Source organism: Mus caroli, unplaced genomic scaffold, assembly GCF_978045245.1.
Source record: "Mus caroli unplaced genomic scaffold, Mus_caroli_1 scaffold_11, whole genome shotgun sequence".
Taxonomy (NCBI): domain Eukaryota; kingdom Metazoa; phylum Chordata; class Mammalia; order Rodentia; family Muridae; genus Mus; species Mus caroli.
In genome coordinates this window covers 107,947,743-107,967,626 of record NW_028227266.1, presented here as the reverse complement: position 1 = coordinate 107,967,626, position 19,884 = coordinate 107,947,743, and the positions used below count along the sequence as shown (strand labels likewise).

At 43.6% G+C, this 19,884-nt stretch overlaps 1 protein-coding gene across 1 annotated transcript; it reads left to right on the top strand.

The window, feature by feature from the left end:
* Positions 1-3,197: 3,197 nt before the first annotated feature.
* On the top strand, positions 3,198-19,247 carry LOC110288619 (F-box/WD repeat-containing protein 15-like). The gene is made up of 10 exons (XM_021154915.2): positions 3,198-3,357; positions 4,093-4,130; positions 4,320-4,483; positions 5,645-5,763; positions 13,107-13,316; positions 14,291-14,449; positions 15,312-15,522; positions 16,953-17,131; positions 17,427-17,551; positions 19,136-19,247. Exons 1-10 carry the CDS (start codon positions 3,268-3,270, stop codon positions 19,245-19,247), a joined length of 1,407 nt encoding a protein of 468 aa, XP_021010574.1. The 5' UTR covers positions 3,198-3,267.
* Positions 19,248-19,884: the final 637 nt, after the last annotated feature.

The following is a 19,884-nucleotide window of genomic DNA, read 5'->3' as shown; positions in this document are numbered from 1 at the left end:
GCAAGGTCCCAACTGTTTGCAGCAGACACTGGTTAAGAACTCTTGCTCCATCCCTCATTAATATTGTTAAGGAGGTATTATAGTATTTCCAACCATCGTGATCATGCAAATATGTCTTTATTCAATAACTGCAATGGCCAGTGATGGTGGCCCCTTCTAAAAGATACAGATATGTCTTCGATCTCTAGAACTTGAATTGCCTTGATTGACAAAGATGTGAATGTCATTTAATATGATAAAATATATGACTAGGTGGAACTGCAAACATGGCTCATCTATTAAAAGCACATGCTGCTTCTACAAAAGACTCAGGTACTGTTCCCAGAACCTATTGGGGCAGCTCACAACTGCCTGCAACTCTAGCACCATGAAGATCAGATACCTTGACCTTTGTGTGTACCTGTGCTCAAGTTCACAAACACACACAGAAGATTTAAAAAAAAATCATAGATGTGACTGAATTATCCATCTCAATGGGGAGATTATCTTAATTTAACCATATGTGCTCTGTGTGCATTTACAGGTGAACTAAAAAGAAAGACATCCCAGGCAGCTGATGGTGGTGGTGTTTGCCTTTAATCCCAGTACTGGGAAGGCAGAAACAAGCAGATCTCTGAGTTCAAGATCAGCCTGGCCTACAGAGTAAGTTCCAGGTCAGCCAAGGCTACACAGAGAAACCCTGTCTCAAAACGAAAGAAAGAAAGAAAGAAAGAAAGAAAGAAAGAAAGAAAGAAAGAAAGAAAGAAAGAAAGAAAGAAAGAAAGAAAGAAGGAAGGAAGGAAGGAAGGAAGGAAGGAAGGAAGGGAGAGAGAGAGAGAGAGAGAGAGAGAGAGAGAGAGAGAGAAAGAAAGAAAGAAAGAAAAGAAAAAAAGTCATTCTAGCATGATGGTACACACCTTTAATCCCAGCACTCAGCAGCAGGCAGAGGCAGGTGGATCCCTGCGAGTTCAAGTCCAGCTTTGTCTACATAGTGAGCCTAGGTCACCAGAGTTACATAGTGAGACAACAAAGCAGAGAAGAATGTATACTTGGATGAGATCATGACTGGTGGCAGGGACAGAGGATGGAGTTATGCTTCTCAAGTCCAGGGATGCCAGGGCAGCTGCTGGGAACTGGCAGAGACAAGGGGTGGATTGTCTTCTAGTGCCTCTGCAGAGAACAGGGCCCTGACAATGTTAGATAAGCAATGTCTAAACCTGGGACAGAGAGTGTTTTTCCCACCTACCCCATATCATTTACACTCACTTGTTGATGGGCCTCAGGAAGTTACTGCAACAACCATCTTCAGCTCACACCATGTGGTAAATATCAGAGCCTCAGAAAATGTTCTTCAGCTCACATCTCTACTGGTCCCTTTCCCAGATGGCCATTATTGAAATGGTGGCTAAAGCACAATGAGAAGAATTATCTGTTTAGAGGTTGGAGAGATATCTGAGTGGTTAAGAATACTGGCTGCTTTTCCAGAGGACCTGGGTTTATTTTCACTATCCACGTGGGGGCTCACAACTGTCTGTAACATCAGTACCAGGAGGTCAAATGCCCTCTCCTGGCTTCTGCAGGAATAGACTTCATGTTTGAGGTCAGCATAAACTCCTCAGTGAATTCTAGGCCAGCCTGGATCATAGGATGATATCCTCTCTCATTCAATCTCACACACACACACACACACACACACACACACAAAACACACCTTAATCAATTACACATTGTAAAAATAATCAGATCTCCTCAATGAATGGAAAATACCCATTGTTTAGGTGTCTGGAGTAGCAAAGCCTCATGTCTGTTATGAGGAGTTACAACAGCTCTGCATTGGAACATCTAAATCAGTCACTCGGAGAAAGAAGCCAGGGCCATCCTCTGCCTCAGCAAACAGAAAGGTCAAAGCCAGGCATTGTGGCACACATCTTTTCATTCCATCACTTGGGAGGCAGAGACAGATCTCTAAGTTTGAGGCCGGGACTATATATCAAGATCCAGGCTAGTCAGACAGGGGTAGAGAGTGAGACCCTGTCTCAAAATCAAATAAAGAAAAGAAAAAGAAAAAAAAAAAGAAAGAAGAAAACTGAGACTGTGAAGCACTAGGCACCTTCTGGCTCCTTTTGGAGACTGTACTGTGGCCTGTAGTCCCCTCTTCACACGGCTTTGGTTTTGCTGCCTGCTTCTCTCTCTAACCTCCAACTCTATGGTAGAAAAGTCAGTGGTGGGGTCTGCAGTCATCAAAACTATTTTCAATCTGAATCTGCAGAGAGCATGGTTCTAAAGTGTGTCTCAGTGTATGTGTGTGTGAGAGAGTGTATGTGTATATATACACACACACACACATTTTTATGTGTGTTTGTGTCAACATATGTATACATGCATATGTCCATGGTGTATGTCTGTGTGCACTCTATTGTAGTGTTGGGTTCCTTGAGTTATTGTCTTAAAGGGCAAATAAGTAAAGTTACCAAGGGTCCAGAACATAAGCTCTACCCTGTGGATGCACAGAAGAACATTATTTTAGAATGAAAATTCATTCTGATTCTAGTTAGTAATATACTCAGCATGAATACAATCAGCAGGACACTTTTACTCTTTTTTAAAAACAAAGTCTCATTCTTTAGCCTAGGCTGGCCTGGAAATCATGTACTGTACATGTAAAAGTGCCTATATGCACGAGTGCACATGCCTGTGTATGCACACAGACCAACAGGAAACATCAGGTGTCCTCTTTGACCGCCACTTTCTACTAGAAAGCTAAGTACACAAGCATATGATCTCAGAGGCTGTGCAGGCACAGAGAGGTGGGTCCTGCTGATCTAACTCAGGTCTCAAGGTAGACATGAACATGGAAACCAGAGTCCCTACACCAGGAATTTGGAGGAACCTAGCGGACTTCACATAAGCAATTGAAATTGAACCTGTTGAAAATTAGTGAATGACTCCGGATTTTCTGGAAAGTTCTGACAAGTACATCATCAATCCAGGCTGTTCCAGATCGTGTGCTTTTGGTCTCCACAGTGCCAGGAAGGGGTTGTTGAGCTCATCTATGCAATGAATATCACTGTGGAGTGAGTTCAGGTGTGAGCACTCTCAGCTGAGTGCATCGGGTTCCAGTGAGAGGGGGCAGGGGGACAGGCTGAGAGTCTACACAGCTGCAGCTTGCTCCAACCAAAGCCTGATGACCTGTGGTTGGCAATCCTGCTAAATCTTTGGCCAAGTCTTTAAAATCAGAGCAAGCTGGGGAGGAGAAAGAAGAGTCAGTGTAGACTTAGGCCACTGAAGATGGAGGTCCATTTGCCTGATGTGCCTATGCTGAAAATCCTCTCCTATCTGGATGCCTACAGTTTGCTACAGGCTGCCCAAGTGAACAAGGTAAAAGCTCCTTGGCTGAACTCTTCCATTTGGTGCATCCTACATAAGGCCCCTTCGGCCTTTCCCACTCAGTCTTGGGGTCTCAGCTACCCCAGCACCACACTCACACAGCCTGGCATCCTCCTTCACTCCTTCAATCCCTCCCTCTCTCCCTCCCTTCCTCCCTTCCTTTCTCCCTTCCTTTTTTTCCCCTCCTTAAACTTACTTTATGCAGACCTGTCTACTCAGCTTTGACACATTAGTGTCTTAGGGACTCAGCTGCTTCTCTTGACCAACAGGAGCTCCATCCTACAGAATGCAAACAGATACATCTAGGGCTCATGGGTTAGCATTATCCACTCTGAAGACCTCAAATCTGGTTAAATGAGGTAGGAATGGAGGCACACACCTGTAATTGAAGCACTTGGGAGGTAGAAGCAAGATGATTAGAAGTTTGGGTCAGACTCAATGACAGGAATTTAAAACAAAATTCTGCTAAATGAAAAGGACAAGCTGCAGTGTGGAGATGTGCTGCTGGTACGAGCATCCTTGAGACTCCATGTCAGACCTTTGAGCCTGGCCCTCCTTCTCTGAGGGCTCACAAGGTGACTTGTGTTTGCTAGGGTATGTCTCCCCAGGCTGGCTGGGCCAGGAGAGCTAGGACTGTGTTTCATTAACCTGTGTAGGCCCAGCCCAGAACAAATTGAGACCAGGAGAGGGAGGGAGTTGTTGGTTTGATTCTTTTCTCTTCCATAGAACTGGAATGAACTTGCAAGCAGTGATGTCCTGTGGAGGTAAGGAGAGGGGAAGGGTGGGATGGGAAGAGGGGACAAGATGGGGCTGAGAGGGAAGAAGAGGCCTTCTGATTCTGGACCTAGACCTCTGCCACATGAAGATGGTTAGTGAAGTTTGCACACTGTAACCATGGCTCTAAAGTGAGATGACTGAGGTCAGCCTGATGGGATTGCAACTGTGCATTGCAGGAAGTTGTGTCAGAAAAGATGGCTCTTCTGTGGCATGGTTACCCTACAGCTCCTGGGCACAGAGACATGGAAGGAGTTCTTCGTTTTCCGAACACGGCAAGAACATGCCAAGTCCCGGGCAATTCGAGAAGATTTCATTTATAAGGAAATTCCTGCGGATTATGGTATGGGCTTGGGTACCTAGAAGCGATGCACACTTGGTTTTTCCCAGTCTGTGCAGTCCTGCATTCTCTTTAATAAGAGGAAAGGAATTGAAGTTTAACAGGATGGGGCTGCTGTGCTAGCACAGCCATGGAACCAATCTGTGATCTGCTGAGTGGTTGCTCAACATCGTAAAACCAGCCCTATCGTTCCCTTTCCCTGAAGGCTCTGTACCCTTCCCAGAGCATAGAGAGAATTTAGTGGGAGAAATTACCAAATATAATTTAGTATTTATGTTTTTCAAAAAAATTTCCTCTGAACAGTTTTCCGGTGGAGATATACTTTTAAATTTTTTACTTTTATTATTTTTAGTGTAGGTGTATGTGATGTGTGTACATGCCACACTGTGTGTGTGTGTGTGTGTGTGTGTGTGTGTGTGTGTGTGTGTGTGTGAAGACAACTTTGTGGATTCTGTTCTCCTTCTTGGAAGAATCTTATCTTTTCTGTTGGTTTTGAAATAAGGTCTCACAATATAGCTGTGGCTAGACTTGAACTTGATCTGTAGATTAAGCTGTCCTCAAACTCAAGAAGTGCCGCTTGCCCTCACTGGGACTGGTACATGTTTACACCTGGCTATTTCTTTTCTTTTCTGTCTTTTCATTCATTCTTTCTTTTCTTTGTTTTCTTCCTTCCTTCCTTCCTTCCTTCCTTTCTTCTTCCCTTCCTTTCTGTCTTCCTTTTTTCCTTCCTTCCTTCCTTCCTTCATTCCTTTGTTCCTTTCTTTCATTCTTTTATTCTTTCTAAAGAGGGGACGTCCTAAACCACAGGCTGACTTCAAACCCTTCATGTAGCAAACAAAAATGACCTTGAATTTCAGGTCCTTCTGCATCCAAATGAGTACCGGGTTATGGTTTATAGGCCTCTAGCAACAGAACAGAGAACTCTGCCCAGGAGTTACAGCCCCAGCCCCCAGAACGCATTTTGTATCTATAGAAACAGACTAAAGAATGAATGTATTTGAACTAATGACCAGCCTGCAGTGTGCTTGGCTGCCTCTTGCTTCATCCTTTCCACAGCTGTTATCCAAGCCTTCTTCATGGCAGAGGGAAGTAAAACATACCTTCTTCAGTCTGAGTTGTCCCTCAACTGTTTTGTGTCCGTCTATTGTTGGGGTTTCCTTGCAGGAGTTCGGGCACATCCATGTTATATCTCAGGCCGTGGCTTAACAAGAAAGGGACAAGGCAGGCCAGTCGTCTGTATGGTGACTTCTGTGAACAGGATCTCTACCTGGGATATTCAGGAGGTGAGTCTGGCCAATTAGTAGCAAAAGTTACCTGCATATGAATTCTGATGTCCTCTTATTGTTGTTTGGTGATGATGAGACAGGACCCCCCTGTACAGACCTGGCTGTCCTAGAAGTCCCTGTATAGATCCACCTACCTTGGCTTCCCATATGCTCAGGTCAAAAGTTTGCACCACCACATCTGATTTTCCCCCTCTTCTCATTTTTATTTTCTATTTTTAGATTTAATTGTTTTCTATGTATGAGTGTTTTCTGTGCCTACATATGTATGTGTGATCCATGTGTGTCTGCTGCCTGTGGAGGTCACAAGAGGATGTCAGGTCCCTTAAAAATTGTAGTTGCAGATGACTGTAAGCTGTGGGCACTGGGCCTGTGGGCACTGAACTCGGGTCCTCTGCTAAGCCATCTGTGCAGGGCCTGTCAGTGTTCCAAAGTTTTCATCATAGAGACTGTTCTCATACAAGGTTGAGTTTACTCCTAGGTATTCTCTTTTAAGATATATTTTTTATTTTATATATGTGTGTGCCTGTGTTTATAGTTTGTGCCAGCTGGCAGAGGCCAGAGGCTGTCAGGTGTTGTGTAGGCTTTGGGAACCCAAGTAGGGTCCTCTGCAAGAGCATTAATTGCTCTGTACTGCTGAACCATCAGGGTTTGTTTGTTGTTGTTTTTCTTGTTTGGAACCGGGTTTCACTTTGTAAGAGCCTTGAGGGAAAACTTGCTCTGTAGACCAGGCTGGCCTTGAACTCTGAGATCTGCTAACTTGTGCCTGCTGGGATCAAAAGAGCATACCATGCCCACAGGGCCCTTCAGGGTGGTGTTCCAGGCTGCTGTGAATGGGAAGGCTTCCCTCATCCTTCTTCACTTTGTTTAGCACTACATGGGAAGGGCCCTGATTTCTTTTCTATGTTAACTTTGAAGCCCTTTAATTTACTGCAAGTTTATCTTGAGGTCTCTAAGAACAGGCTCATAGTGTCTGCAAATGAGGAAACTCTGGCTTCTCTTTCCTATTGGAATCTCTTTTGTTTGCTTCTCTTGTTTTACTATTCTAGCTAAAACAGGACTATATTCAGTGAGAGTAGAAAGTGTGGATACACTTGTCTTGTTCCTGATTTTGCTAGAAATGCTTTGGGATGTCTATGATATTTGAGGGGTTACACTAAAGAAACTGTCAACAGTACTGCTCAAGGACATGACAAGGGTTTTTTTTTTTTTAATTATTATTATAGATATGAAAGAAAGGCCACAGGAAACTAGAAGAGTCCAGAGCAGACAGAGAAAGAAGTAGACTGTGTTCTGTTCTTTAAAAGACCAGGATATGTTTTGTAGAGCAAAGTATGGTGAGGTGGGAGTGGTGAATCGGTGGGCAAGCACATTCTGAGGCATCCCTTCCCCTGAGGCAGGAGACATACGATGGGTATAGTGCAGAATAGAGTATATTTAGGGCATGGGAATGTGAGTTGAGAAAGAAGTAGAGAGAGAAAGCTGGAGAGAAAGAAAGGGAGAAAGAGAAAGAAAGAGGAGAGAAGAGGCCAGTCAGAAAATGTTCAGACAGGGGGAAAAGGAAGGATGGGAAAGAGGGCAAATGATGTTAGGGAGAGAAAGGAGACAGACAGGAAGGGCAAAGAGATTGAGGAGGGGCTAAACAGCCTCTTTTATAGCAAGCCAGGCCTAGCTGGCTTTTGCCAGGTAACTGTTGGATGGAGCACAGAAGGAATTTGAACACCCTCCATTTTGGTTTAATTTTAAAAAGGAGAAACTAGAAAGAGGTGGAGGTGAAGTAGGAATAGGGTCCTTGTGATCTTTAGCTGCTTCCCGCTGACTTTGGGGTGACATGTCTGGGAAAACTAAGAAAATGGGGATCAGGTGTTGGTCTATTCTTAGGAGAGTCTCTTGTTTCCTTGCTGTGCAGGATCTGTGGTACCATCTGTGGGTAGGAAGGAGCAGGTCCAGTAGAAGCATCAGTGTCTGTGAGAGCAGGCGCTGACACATCTGTGGGTTGCTTCTCTGGAGCTGTCCTGGATGTAGATTTTGAATAAATGGCTGGACTTAGCAAGACACTTGAACACTTTTTATATTAAAGATAGAGAATAAAGTTAAGTACATTTGGGAGAAAAAAAAAAAAACTTTCTTAGGTATACATTTGAAACCCTTAGGTCTTGGTGGTTGGGGTGAGACGAGTCCCAATCCCAGGTAATAGGAGAGGAATCCCAGCCCCTGGAATAGTTAACAGGTAGAAACTTAGGCTATTGATTGGCAGGTGTGCTTATCTAGATGGAATCTGTGTGGTCCATGAGAGGTGGAACTGATTGGGTATACTGGAGCTTATAAGTTTACAAACAGATTAATCTGTTAACAGCATTGACACTCTTTAAGATGAGTTTAAGGAAGACAAAAACCTTTTGTGGAGCAGGAGGAGCAAGAAGGGATTTTTCCTTCTATCTGGGAGACTATACGTGTGTGTGTGTGTGTGTGTGTGTGTGTGTGTGTGTGTGTGAATTTATGATAATGAGAAACATTTTAACTTTACATTTAAAAGACAAATGAAAGGAAACTTAACATTTTGACCATGTGAATATGATAATTGATTATGTTGTTTAGTATGAGAAACAACTTCAGTCTAGAGTTAAGAATGATAGAGAAAATAATGTATGGGGTCAGGGTAACACCAGAGTCAGGGCAGCTGGTGAAAGGTGAAGTAAGCTTTCTTGACAGGTTCAATAGAGAAGGTGTAAGCTTATGATTTAGTTCCAGGGGGTACACATAGCTAGAAATCTTTAAAGCAGCCAGGTTGTGTGACATTAAAGAGTTGGGAGGCCAAACTCAGGGTCTGTAGCATAAGACAAAAGAATTAGAGTTTAGTGTTATTTATGAGGGAGGATGTCAAAGAAGTAATGACCGTTGAGGAGTAGAAGCGTGTTCATGGTGGGTGAGACAAATCTAGCTCTGGCTACCTTGTCAGCTCAGTTGTTTCCCTTGGAGACAATAGAGTCATCCATCTGGTGGGACCTGCAGTGGACAATTCCATCTTGACTCTGTCAGAGGTAGTCTGGCCATCAGGCCCAGAATGTAAGAAGCTTTTTCCTGTGGGGGAGGGGCATGGGAGAAATAACTCACTTGTCATAGTCAATATTAGACATTTAACTACCTGAGTATCCCTCTGTTTGTCCACAGTGTAGGCCAAGCCCTGGCATCAGGCATGGCAATGGAGCAGTGATTCTCAGTGGTTATCCTACCACACTCTAGGCAGTCTTGTCACTGTGCCCATGTCACTCAGAAATCTTGGAGGACAGGGGTTCCTTGTCAGGATTTGGAAGTCTCCATGTATTATAGTAAGTTAAAACATTTAGCAGAGTGAGCCGGGTGTGGTGGTGCACGCCTTTAATCCCAGCACTCGGGAGGCAGAAGTAGGCAAATTTCTGAGTTCGAGGCCAGCCTGGTCTACAGAGTGAGTTCCAGGACAGCCAGGGCTACACAGAGAAACCCTGTCTCGAAAAACCAAAAAAAAAAAAAAAAAATTTAAAAGTTAAAAAATAAAAAACATTTAGCAGAATTCTGACAAGGATGAAAGCCAGTATCTATTGAGTATGTCTGAGTTAGACAATCTGTGTTCCTTTGTTGTAGAATGTATCTAGTAAATAAAGAGAGTACATTGTAACATTATGACAGTAAGAAAAACAAGGCTAAAGTTCTCTTTTGCAGATGGGAACTGGTTTCATACGTTCCTAAGGAATAATAGCTTTTCTCTAATTGAGAAAAGCTATGGGTCAGAGATCCCATAACCCAACTTGATCTCATTTGGATATTTGGAGAGTCCTGAGAACTAAACTTACCACATAATACAGGTTGGCTACACGTTTGTGTGTTAGTGGGCTTTCTGTTGCTGTGTTGGGCCAAAAAAGTAACTTGGAAGAAAGGACTCTAAGTCCTTTATAGTCCATCAGAGAAGGCTAAGGTAGAAACTGCAGCAGAGGCTATGGAGGGTTGATCATTCTTTATGGCTTGATCTCCATGGCCTGCTCAGTTAGCTTTCTTTGGTTTTTGGTTTTTGGTTTTTTGTTTTTGGTTTTGTTTTTGTTTTTTTTTTTTGTTTGTTTTTGTTTTTGTTTTTTCGAGACAGGGCTTCTCTGTATAGCCCTGGTGGTCAGCAGTAAGCACTCTTTTTTTTTAAGATTTATTTATTATTTTATGTAAGTACACTATAGCTGTCTTCAGACACTCAAGAAGAGGGTGTCAGATCTCATCACGGATGGTTGTGAGCCACCATGTGATTGCTGAGATTTGAACTCAAGACCTTCAGAAGAGCAGTCAGTGCTCTTAACCATTGAGTCATCTCTCCAGCCCCTCAGTTAGCTTTCTTATACCACCCAGAAACACCAGCCTGGCAGTAGCACTGCCTACAGTGGGCTGAGTCCTCCCACATTGATGATTGATTAGGGAATGCTCTACGGATGTGCTAAGAGGCAATCTGCTGGCATGGATGTGGGGGTGATGCCCTCCCTCAATTCACTACCTGTGGTAGTCGGTCAAGCTGGCCCTGACCTCATTGGCTATGGCACTAGGAGAATGGGCCCCCACTCCTTGACTGGGCAGCAAAGTGGAGCTGTGCTCTCTTGGGAGATTGTGCAATTGACACAGCTGTTCTCCATATGCCTCTTTCTCTGATAGTGACTAACTGGGTTTTTAGGTATCTCCCCGCAGGAGCTAAACATAAAAAGGGTGTGGCTTGCACTGAGCATAGTTCTCATGGGACCATCCTGGTCTTTGTGTCTTAGAGTAAGAATCATGGCTAGAGCTGTGGCAGCTCCACCTGTGTAGGTAGAGAATCTCTGTTCTCTATGGTTTTGTGAGTGCTAAGGGCACATAGGATGCCCTGGGAGAGGGATGGTGGGGACCCTAGTACCAATGGGAAAGAACACAGGACTGGTCATGCCTATGGCTCTTGAGGACATTATTCCAGGCTTGTCTCAGCGTTATGACACCAGATTCCCACTATGCAGTCCCTGGTGGATTATGCAAGAGTTTTTTCTCTTGTGTGCTCTGACTTAAGAGGCAGACTGCTGCTGAACCTTTGTAGGAGAAAACCAGGTGAATGCTGAAAACTTCAATGTGTGTTTCTTGATTATCCTTCGTTTTCTCAACTTTTTTTTTTATTTTAAGAGGTAATAGAGCCTAATAGATTGAACATTAATTCATTCTTGAGATTGGTTGGTTCTGTTTGTCTAGGAGATAGTCTTACTCTTTAGTCCTACCCTTTAGGCCTGGAACTTTGCAGAACAGACTAGCCTCCACCTCAACAGATCTGCATTCCTCTGCCTCTTGAGTGCTGGGACTAAAGGAATGGCCCAACACATGCAGCCAAGGATTTTTATTTTGTTAGACAAGGTCTCAATGTTTATAAACATTGTTTCCTACATCAGAGTAAAAATGTAACATAGTGAACCAGATGATTGTCGGATTGGAGGTTTGGGGGGAGGTTGTTTTTGTTTTTAGGCGGGTGATTCTAGGAGGAGGTTATTTAAGATAATATCAGGCCCTTGTAGAGGTCACTCTGCAGTCCAGGCTAACCTCAGACTCATGGGGACCCTCCTACCTCTGCCTCCTAAGTGCTAGGCAGGATCCAGTGGTGCGTCATCATCGTACCTGGCAGAGGGAGCCAGGAGTGGAGCAGGATCTCAACCTTGTGAGACTGAGTCATGTGCTACATGGTAATAAGGCCTTCAACAGGTTGCCTTTTAAAGGAGTCAAAGTGGGAGTCACATTTTAGTGAGAGATTGACTCAAAGGGAAGATTACATTTAGAGGGACGGAGAGGTTATTAATAATATTCATACAAATGGAGCTAGCGCTTAGAAATGACTATATTGATTGCTGCCTCTAATATTACACTAAATTTAATTATTCTTTTGACCTTTTGTCATCAATGATGCTGGTGGTAGTGTGTATGTGTGTGTGCGTGCTGGTGGTAGTGTGTGTGTGTGTGTGTGTGTGTGTGTGTGTGTGTGTGTGTGCGTGTGTGTGTGTGTGTGAGAGAGAGAGAGAGAGATTTTTTGAAACACTTATTCATTTTATTTGCTCTAAAGGGGTGTTCATCAGCATACCCAACGATGGCATCAAATCCCATTATAGATGATTGTGAGCCACCATTTGGTTGCTGGGAATTGAACTCCAGACCTCTGGAAGAGCAACCAGTGCTCTCAAATACTGAGCCATCTCTTCTGCCCCTTGAATTTTCTTTTTAAGCTAAAGAAAACCGTGGAAGAAAAGGTCTTGTTCCTTTGAAATGTATAAGAACTGATGATACAATAACCAGTGATGAAATCGATTCACTGTGAATAGTTTTGTTTCACGTTTTTAAGTTAATACTGGCAGAAGTGGTGGCCCAGGCCTTTAACTCCAGCACTCAGGAGGCAGAGGCAGGTGACTTTGAAGCCATACTGGTTTACATAGAGAGTTCTAGTATAGCTAGGGGTATAGTGTGACTGAGTGACCCTGTCTCAAAAACCAAAAAAGAAAAAACAAAACAAAACAAAGAAACAAAAAACAAGCATAGCCCCACTAGAATTGATGACAGGCCCATGCTTCCTGCTGCACTGTTAGTAAAAGGTAAAATGGCTCTGAGCACAGAGCTGCTGATTGTTCTTCACACATGTTTGTTGGAATTGGTTCTCCCCTTCCATGTGGTTCCTGGGATTGAACTCCTGTCATCAGGTTTAGTGGCAGGTACCCTTCCCTGCTGAGCCATCTCGGCGGCCATGTTCTTCTTTCTTGTCTGTACAGTGAGTGTGTGCTTGCCTCTGAGCATAATGCATGTGTTCTGTTTTCCTGTCCATTCCTGCCACAAATAATCTAGATGTTTGTTTTCTTCTTTGTGTTTCTCTTTATTTTTATGTTCATAGGTATTCTCCTTGCATGTAAGTCCTTCTGAGGGTGTCAGATGCCCTGTAACTGCAGTTACAGACAGCTGTGAGCTGCCATGTGTGTTCTAGGAATTGAACCCTGGTCCTTTGGTTAAGAACACCTGGTGGTCTTAATGGATGAGCTATCTCTTCAGCCCTGGGTTTCTTTTTCTTTTTTGAGATAGTCTTGTAATATAGTCCCAACTGGCCTGCAACTTGACATTGTAGACCAGACTTGCCTAAAGCTGCTAGTGATCTTCCTGCCTCTGCCTCCCTGGGCTGGGATTCTAGGCCTGTGCTACCATGTCCAGTGAGGGATGCTTAGAACTTTCATATTTTCTTGTAAGTAAGAAGGGGTTCCAGACTGGACAAGGCTTCCAAATAAAGCTGGTGAGTGAAAGCAGTTGAACTAGAGGTGCTCAGACATGATGATGCTCTTGTTCCCCAGGGTGTTTTGACCTGGGTAAGTCCAGTACAGCAAGTCGGTATCAAGCTGTTGACTACCCTCCCTGAATTGCACATTGCAATCACTGTAGATATTCAATCAACTATCAAACTGTGGGACTGTCACAACAGTGAAGCTCTGGCAACTAGCAACCTGGAATCTCCATGTAAATTGCTGAAAGCTGTCTTTACCAAGGATGGCCCGATTGTCTTGGTAAGTGACCCCCTTATCTGGAATAGTAACACAGAACCAAACACTTGCCAATTTTAGGTCTCATTACTGTCAAATCTCAACTTTCCTTCTTAGAGTCTCTGCAAACCCTGAGAGTCAATCACAGTATACCATAAACATGGCCATCCCTTAGCCTTTGACCTATTTCATGTACATTTCCTTAAGCCATTCTCTTTAAAATGTCATTTTAAAATTCTTTCCTGGGATCTGGGGAGAGGTGGCTCAGTGGGTAGCAGTGTTTTCTGTGCAAGCATGGAGAACTGAGTTCAAATCCCTGACACTCACATAAAAAGTGGGATGTGGCTAAATGTGCCTTTAACCCCAGTATTGTAGGGGAAGGAAACACAAGGGTCACTAGGACTAGACTGCTGGTAGCCAAGCCAGCCTAGCTCCAGGTTCAATAAGAGACTCTCTCAGGAAATCAGGAGAAGAGTGATCTAACAGGATACCTGGCAGTCTTCTCTGGTTTCCATGTATGCCCAGATATGTAATCTACATACACATACATAAATATATATATATATATAACAAGCACACAAACACATACACAATTTTTCTAAGTGATTTTACATCTTCTTCTATTTCAAATGTTTATTATTGCTGAACCCATTAATTTGCATAGGGACAATAGAGAGAGAAATGGATTATCAGATATTGAGAAAAAAGGATAATGTTGATGTCCCAGTGAGTCCTGGGGAAAAGTGTTTTAGAGATTGGAAAATCTTTACACAATTCCTACCTCATTTGTTTGAGACAGAGTCTCATGATGTAGTTCTGTCTGGCCTAGAACTGGCCAGTGTGGTCTAACTCACAGACATCATAATGACTCTCCTGGTTAGAGCTTTGGATCTCATTACAGGACTTGAAGACACAGTGGTGAATCTCAGAGCAGATGACACTGCTTCCTCCATGCTTAACCTTTCCCCACTAACCAGGTGCCGCTGCTCTGATTTCAGGCAGGCGATACCTTGGGTAACCTGTACATCTTTAGGATTCCAGATTTACACCTCATTTCCAAACTCAATGTATTCCAATGCAGTATTAATGAACTCAGCTGCTCTCCTCAGAAGAAATGGATCTTTCTGAATAGGAAACACCTACATATCTTGCCAAAGGTAGGTAGGTGTGTTCTAGCAACTCCAGGGTGAAAGTGGGAAACACTGGAAAGGTTGAGCCCTCAGGGAGGTCCGGGCAGACCACTCCCCCTCTCCTAAGCCCTATCTTAAGCCATTCCTAGAGTCAGGAAAGAATAATGTGTTGGAAGCAGTCATGTAACGAGTCACAATGGCAAATATCTATTAATGAAGTGTCCTTGAAATATGGCTCAGCCAAAGGATGAAGGCAGGTGAAAGTTCCAAGACAACTTTCCTGGCCCTAAACTCAAAGCAATTTTCTATCAATGGCTTAAACACCCACCAGTGACTGATGGATTCCAGGTAAGTGCTACCATACCCAGTGCTTTATAGACTCTTCTCTCTTAACTGCCAGCTCTCTGGTGCCTGGTTTCTAGGTACTGTGAGAGCGATGGTCTGCTCAGAGGTCAAGTACTCCTTAAGGCCCAAGCATATTTATTTAGTTTTATACATTGATATATTATTAAACAGCCTGGGTTACACTATGACAGTCTCAATGCCTCATTTAAAACAATAGTCCAGGACAGCGTTGGACTGGTCCTCTGCACAGGGAAAATGTACTTAACCATGTTCTGCCTGAGGCATCCATTGCAGTAGGCTGACCAAGGCGCCCTTTGACCAGGGTCAGGGACTCCATTATGACTCTGAATATGATGGGAGGGGCAGGAAGACGGTGAGTTATTCCAACTCTGAGTGAGAACAATGACTGCTCCACCCTGTCGTGGGTGAAGAACAGAGGCAGCCACTCCTGGGTTTATTTTGAAAGCCCCTTGTCTTGAGTGTGCTTGTGCCAGGCTGCAGAGATTTACTCTTCATTGATTCCCCTGGGCAATACTCTCTGCAGGTGTTTTACATGGACAGCTTACTGAGGACATCAGAATTCTCTGCCCCTGTGTCTACCATTCTCAAATTTTCATTATGCCAAAGAGCCTTCTGGACCCCAAGAATGGAAGACAGGATAACCCTGATGTCCATACGTCGTACCCGAAAGATCACAAAGTTTATCACATTTGATATGAAGCTGAAAGATATCCAGAACAAAATAACTGTTAAAGGTAAAACTTAAAATGTTCTTAAGCCACACATGATGGCACATGCCCAAATCAGGAGACTGAGTCAGGAAAGCTTCACAGAGGCTGCTGTCTCACAAACAGAAAGATGGAGCTGAAAAGATAGTTTATCATGTGCACATGCATGCATACACCCACATAAATGTGTGCATACACACACATGCACATACACACAAGGATGTGTACACACATATCCACCCACACCCCCATCCACATGGATAAAAATAAAAAATAATCCAAGAATGGTAGTGTACCCATTTAATCCCAGCATTCAGGAGGAGACACAGGCATAGCTCTCTGGTTTCCAGGCCAGCCTGATCTATGCAGGGAGTATGAGGTTAGCCAGGGATGTATAGAGTGACCAAGCCTCAAAAGCAAAAAACAACAAATGAGATGCCATAAAGAGCTATATTATGGAGTGGCAAAATGGCTTAGGGTATTGGTTCTCTACCTATGGGCCCTGAACCCTATGGCAAATTTCTATCTTCAAAAATACTTAACTCATGAATCATAACAGTAACAAAATTATCATGATGAAGTAGCAATGAAAATAACTTTATGGCTGGGCTGAACCCCCAACTGCCACATGAGAACTGTATTAAAGTTCAATAGGAAGCATTAGGACATTGAGAAGGACTGGACTGGCTTAGAGGATAGAGACACTTGCCTACCAAGCCTGAAAACCTAGTTCATTTTCTAGGGTACCACACAAGGGAGGAGAGATCCAAATCCCTCAAGTTGTTCCCTGACATGTGTGCTTCTGGCATGAATACCTACACAAACATAATAATGTAAAAACAATTTTTAAAAGAAATCGCCATTTCTCCTGTGTCTCCTGCACGTGGTCATAGTAAGTTATAAATGCTTGACCTTGTTTTGTATTTTTAGTCTTTGAAGACAGGGTTCTCTGTGGCTAACCAGAAACATGCTCTATAGACCTGGGTGACTTTGAATTTGGAGATCCACTGGACTGTGCTGGATTGTGGATCACCGTATGATGATGCTCCACATGATGTTTTTGTAAAGGGAGCAGGAGGCTCCTTGGCCAGATGTGAACTTGTGCCTGCTTGATGGTCACTAATCTAGTGAACTGTGGTTCTCTTGGGTAGACATGTTACCATTGCTGTCATGCACTAGGGCCTGGATTCTACTGTCCTTTCCCAGTACAGTTGTCTTTCCAATGTTTGTGCTACTGACTGTCCACACCATCCCTGTGTCATAGCCTGCCCTTCCATGGCCAAGGTCATGACCTTGTCAGGACATGGACTTGTCAGACCAATGGACTGTTTTCATTGTCTCTTTCAGACTAGCATACCATGGAAGGAGGGATATGCTTTTCAGTAAGCATTAAGGATATTGCTCTTACTTAAATGAATGAAAATAATGCCTCTGTATTTTCTGTTTGTTTGAAACAGAACAATTCGTTGCAAGCTTCTCAGTGCCAGATAATATGGGGAGACCAAAATGGTTTGGAGTTAGTGGTAAGGATGTGATTGTTTGTTCAACTGGATCCTCTCTCTTGCTCTTCAACATAAAAGGTGTCTATCTGCAGACAATCATGTACTACACAGACTGGATCTTGAGACTCTGGATGGTAAGTTTGCAATGTTTCCCTTGCAGTGGGGTTTTTTAAAAAAAATAGATTTACATTTTTTTTAAACTTTATACTGTTGGGGTGTGCACATGTGCATTTGTCTGTGTGTGATCACTTGTAGAGGCCAGAGGCCAACTTCCTGGAGTTAGTCTCTCTCTTTCTACCTTTACAAGGGCCCAGAGCACCAGGCTTGCTCAGCAAGTACCTTTACCTGATAAGCCATCTCCTAGGCCCTCTCCCTGTCTTTTGATCTGATATTGACTCCAGCCTACTCACATTTGGGTATTCTTTGAAGGACCCCATTTATGTCATTGTCACCTTTAACAATGGCTCTTTGATTGTGTACTCGTGGGAGGAGAGATGCCGGCAGCTCAATAGGTGTTATCATCTGCAAAGCAGGAGAAGGCTACCACAGCAAAGGTAAGCTCTCCTTCTTGACTTAAACTGGACATTAATTTTAAAACATTTCTGGGCCGAGAGAGATGACTCAGCTGTTAAGAGCACTGGCTGCTCTCCCAGAGGACTTGGGTTCAATCCCCAGCATCCACATGGCAGCTCCCACCTGTCTGTAACTCCAGTTCCAGGGGATCTGACTGACACCTTCACACCAGTCCTTTGGATCTAGTATAAATAAATGGTTGGAGGTTAATGTATTTGGGCTTAATCTGATTTGATTCTCTGTAGACTGAGGGAGTGAATCCAGGGTCTTCCACATGTAAAGGATGAACTCTGATAATGAACTGTTCCCCAAATTTTCAGGAAGTTTTGCTGTGCCCTCCACATGCCAGGTGCAGGGAGGTAGGGGTGACATTTTTACCACCTCAGCACAAAAAGAAGAATAAGGGTGTGGACAACAGGTTTCAGCTAGAGTCTGCAAGGTCACAGGCAGAGGCTGTGTCATTGCCCAGGGCAGGCCTCACACTTAGGAGCTCCTGAGTGATCTATTAGACGTTTTTCTCTGTCGTAAAGAACAGAATGATTGACAGGAGCCCTACCATCTCACAGCCCTACTGCAGAGGGGATGCACTGCTATATTCACCCTGAGTGGACCAAGTTTGGCAAAGGGAACAGAACTCAATTTTAAAATTATAAATTAAATCTTTGGGTTTTTTTCTGAGACAAGGTCACTCTATGTAGCCTAGACTAACCTCAAACTCTGTCAATTCCCTGTCCTTAACTCTTAAGTCGAATTGATTTACAGGTCTGTGGCATCACACCCTGCTGCTCTCTCCATTCTTCAGCTAGGTAATATACTGAAAAACTGAGAATTGAGAAATGGGGCAGAGGTCTATTGCAGGGGGCTGGGATTGGAACTCACGCTATGGACGATAGTCGTCCTTTGCCAATGTGCACAGTCACTCAAAATTAACCTGAGATGGCTCAGCAGTTTAGGCAATGTCACCAAGCCTGACAAGTTCAGTCTTTGGAACCTACTGGTGAAAGGAGAGAACTGATTTGCATAAGTTATTATCTACACACTCCATGGATAGGAGCATATGCACCCACTTGGGGACACACACACATACAGGCACACATGGGCACACATCCATGTATCCAGACACACAGGCACACATACACATTTATACAGTCACACATACACACACACTGGCATGAGCACATAGGCAATTTCCCACTCAGTTACACACAGGCACACACACACACACACACACACACACACACACACACGAGTGTACACATTTAAATACTTATTTGTTGTGAGTGTATGTATAAGTTTTAAACAGCCAGGCAGTGGTGGCGCACGCCTTTAATCCCAGCACTTGGGAGGCAGAGGCAGGTGGATTTCTGAGTTCGAGGCCAGCCTGGTTTACAAAATGAGTTCCAGGACAGCCAGGGCTATACAGAGAAACCTTGCCTCAGAAAAGGAAAAAAAAAAAAGTTTTAAACAGATTCAAGACTGTGATGAAAAGACAGTTCTTTAATTACCAGTTGATAAACCTCACTACCATTTGAGTACTGACATCTTGGTTTTTTTCCCTTTGGCAGCTTCATTAACAAAACACTATGTGATGATGTGAGCATAATTCGAGTGATGACAACTCATTCCATCCCCAGCTTTCTGATGGCATATATCTTGACATCTGATCTTTTAAACTGAGTGGGTTGTGTGTATTCTTCCTCGATGATAATAAAAGTCTATTTGCAAGCACAGGCTGGTGATTTTGGTGTTGCTAAGCAGTGAAGAGGCCAAATATGGTGGTGTGCACTTTTAATCCTGACTCTGGGAAGGCAGAGGCAGGGGGAGGATCTGGGTTCTGGGGCCAATCTGGTCCTCAGAGCTAGTTCAAAGCCAACCAGGGCTACATCGTGAGAAACTATATCTGAAATAAAACCTGTGACTAGATGTACAAGCTACTTGGCTATGACATCTGTCATTTCATGGCTATAGGGTTGACTCAGATGACTAGGACATGTGGACACCTTATTGCTGCAGAAGCCATGAGGAAAGTTAAAATTAAAAATACCCTTTTTGAGACTATAATTACCCATTCCCCCCTTCCTCCTTTAAACATTTCCATATACCTCTCCTCACTATTCTTTTGAATTCTTGACTGCTTTTTTTTTCTCAAACCACTTTTTAAATCAATGGCATATGGGCTAGAGAGAAGGCTCAGCAGTTAAGCCCACTGGCTACTTTTCCAGAGGACCTGGATTCAATTGCTAGCACACAGAGAGCAGCTAACAACTGTAACTCCAGTTCTGGCAGATATGTTACCCTTCACAAAGACATACTT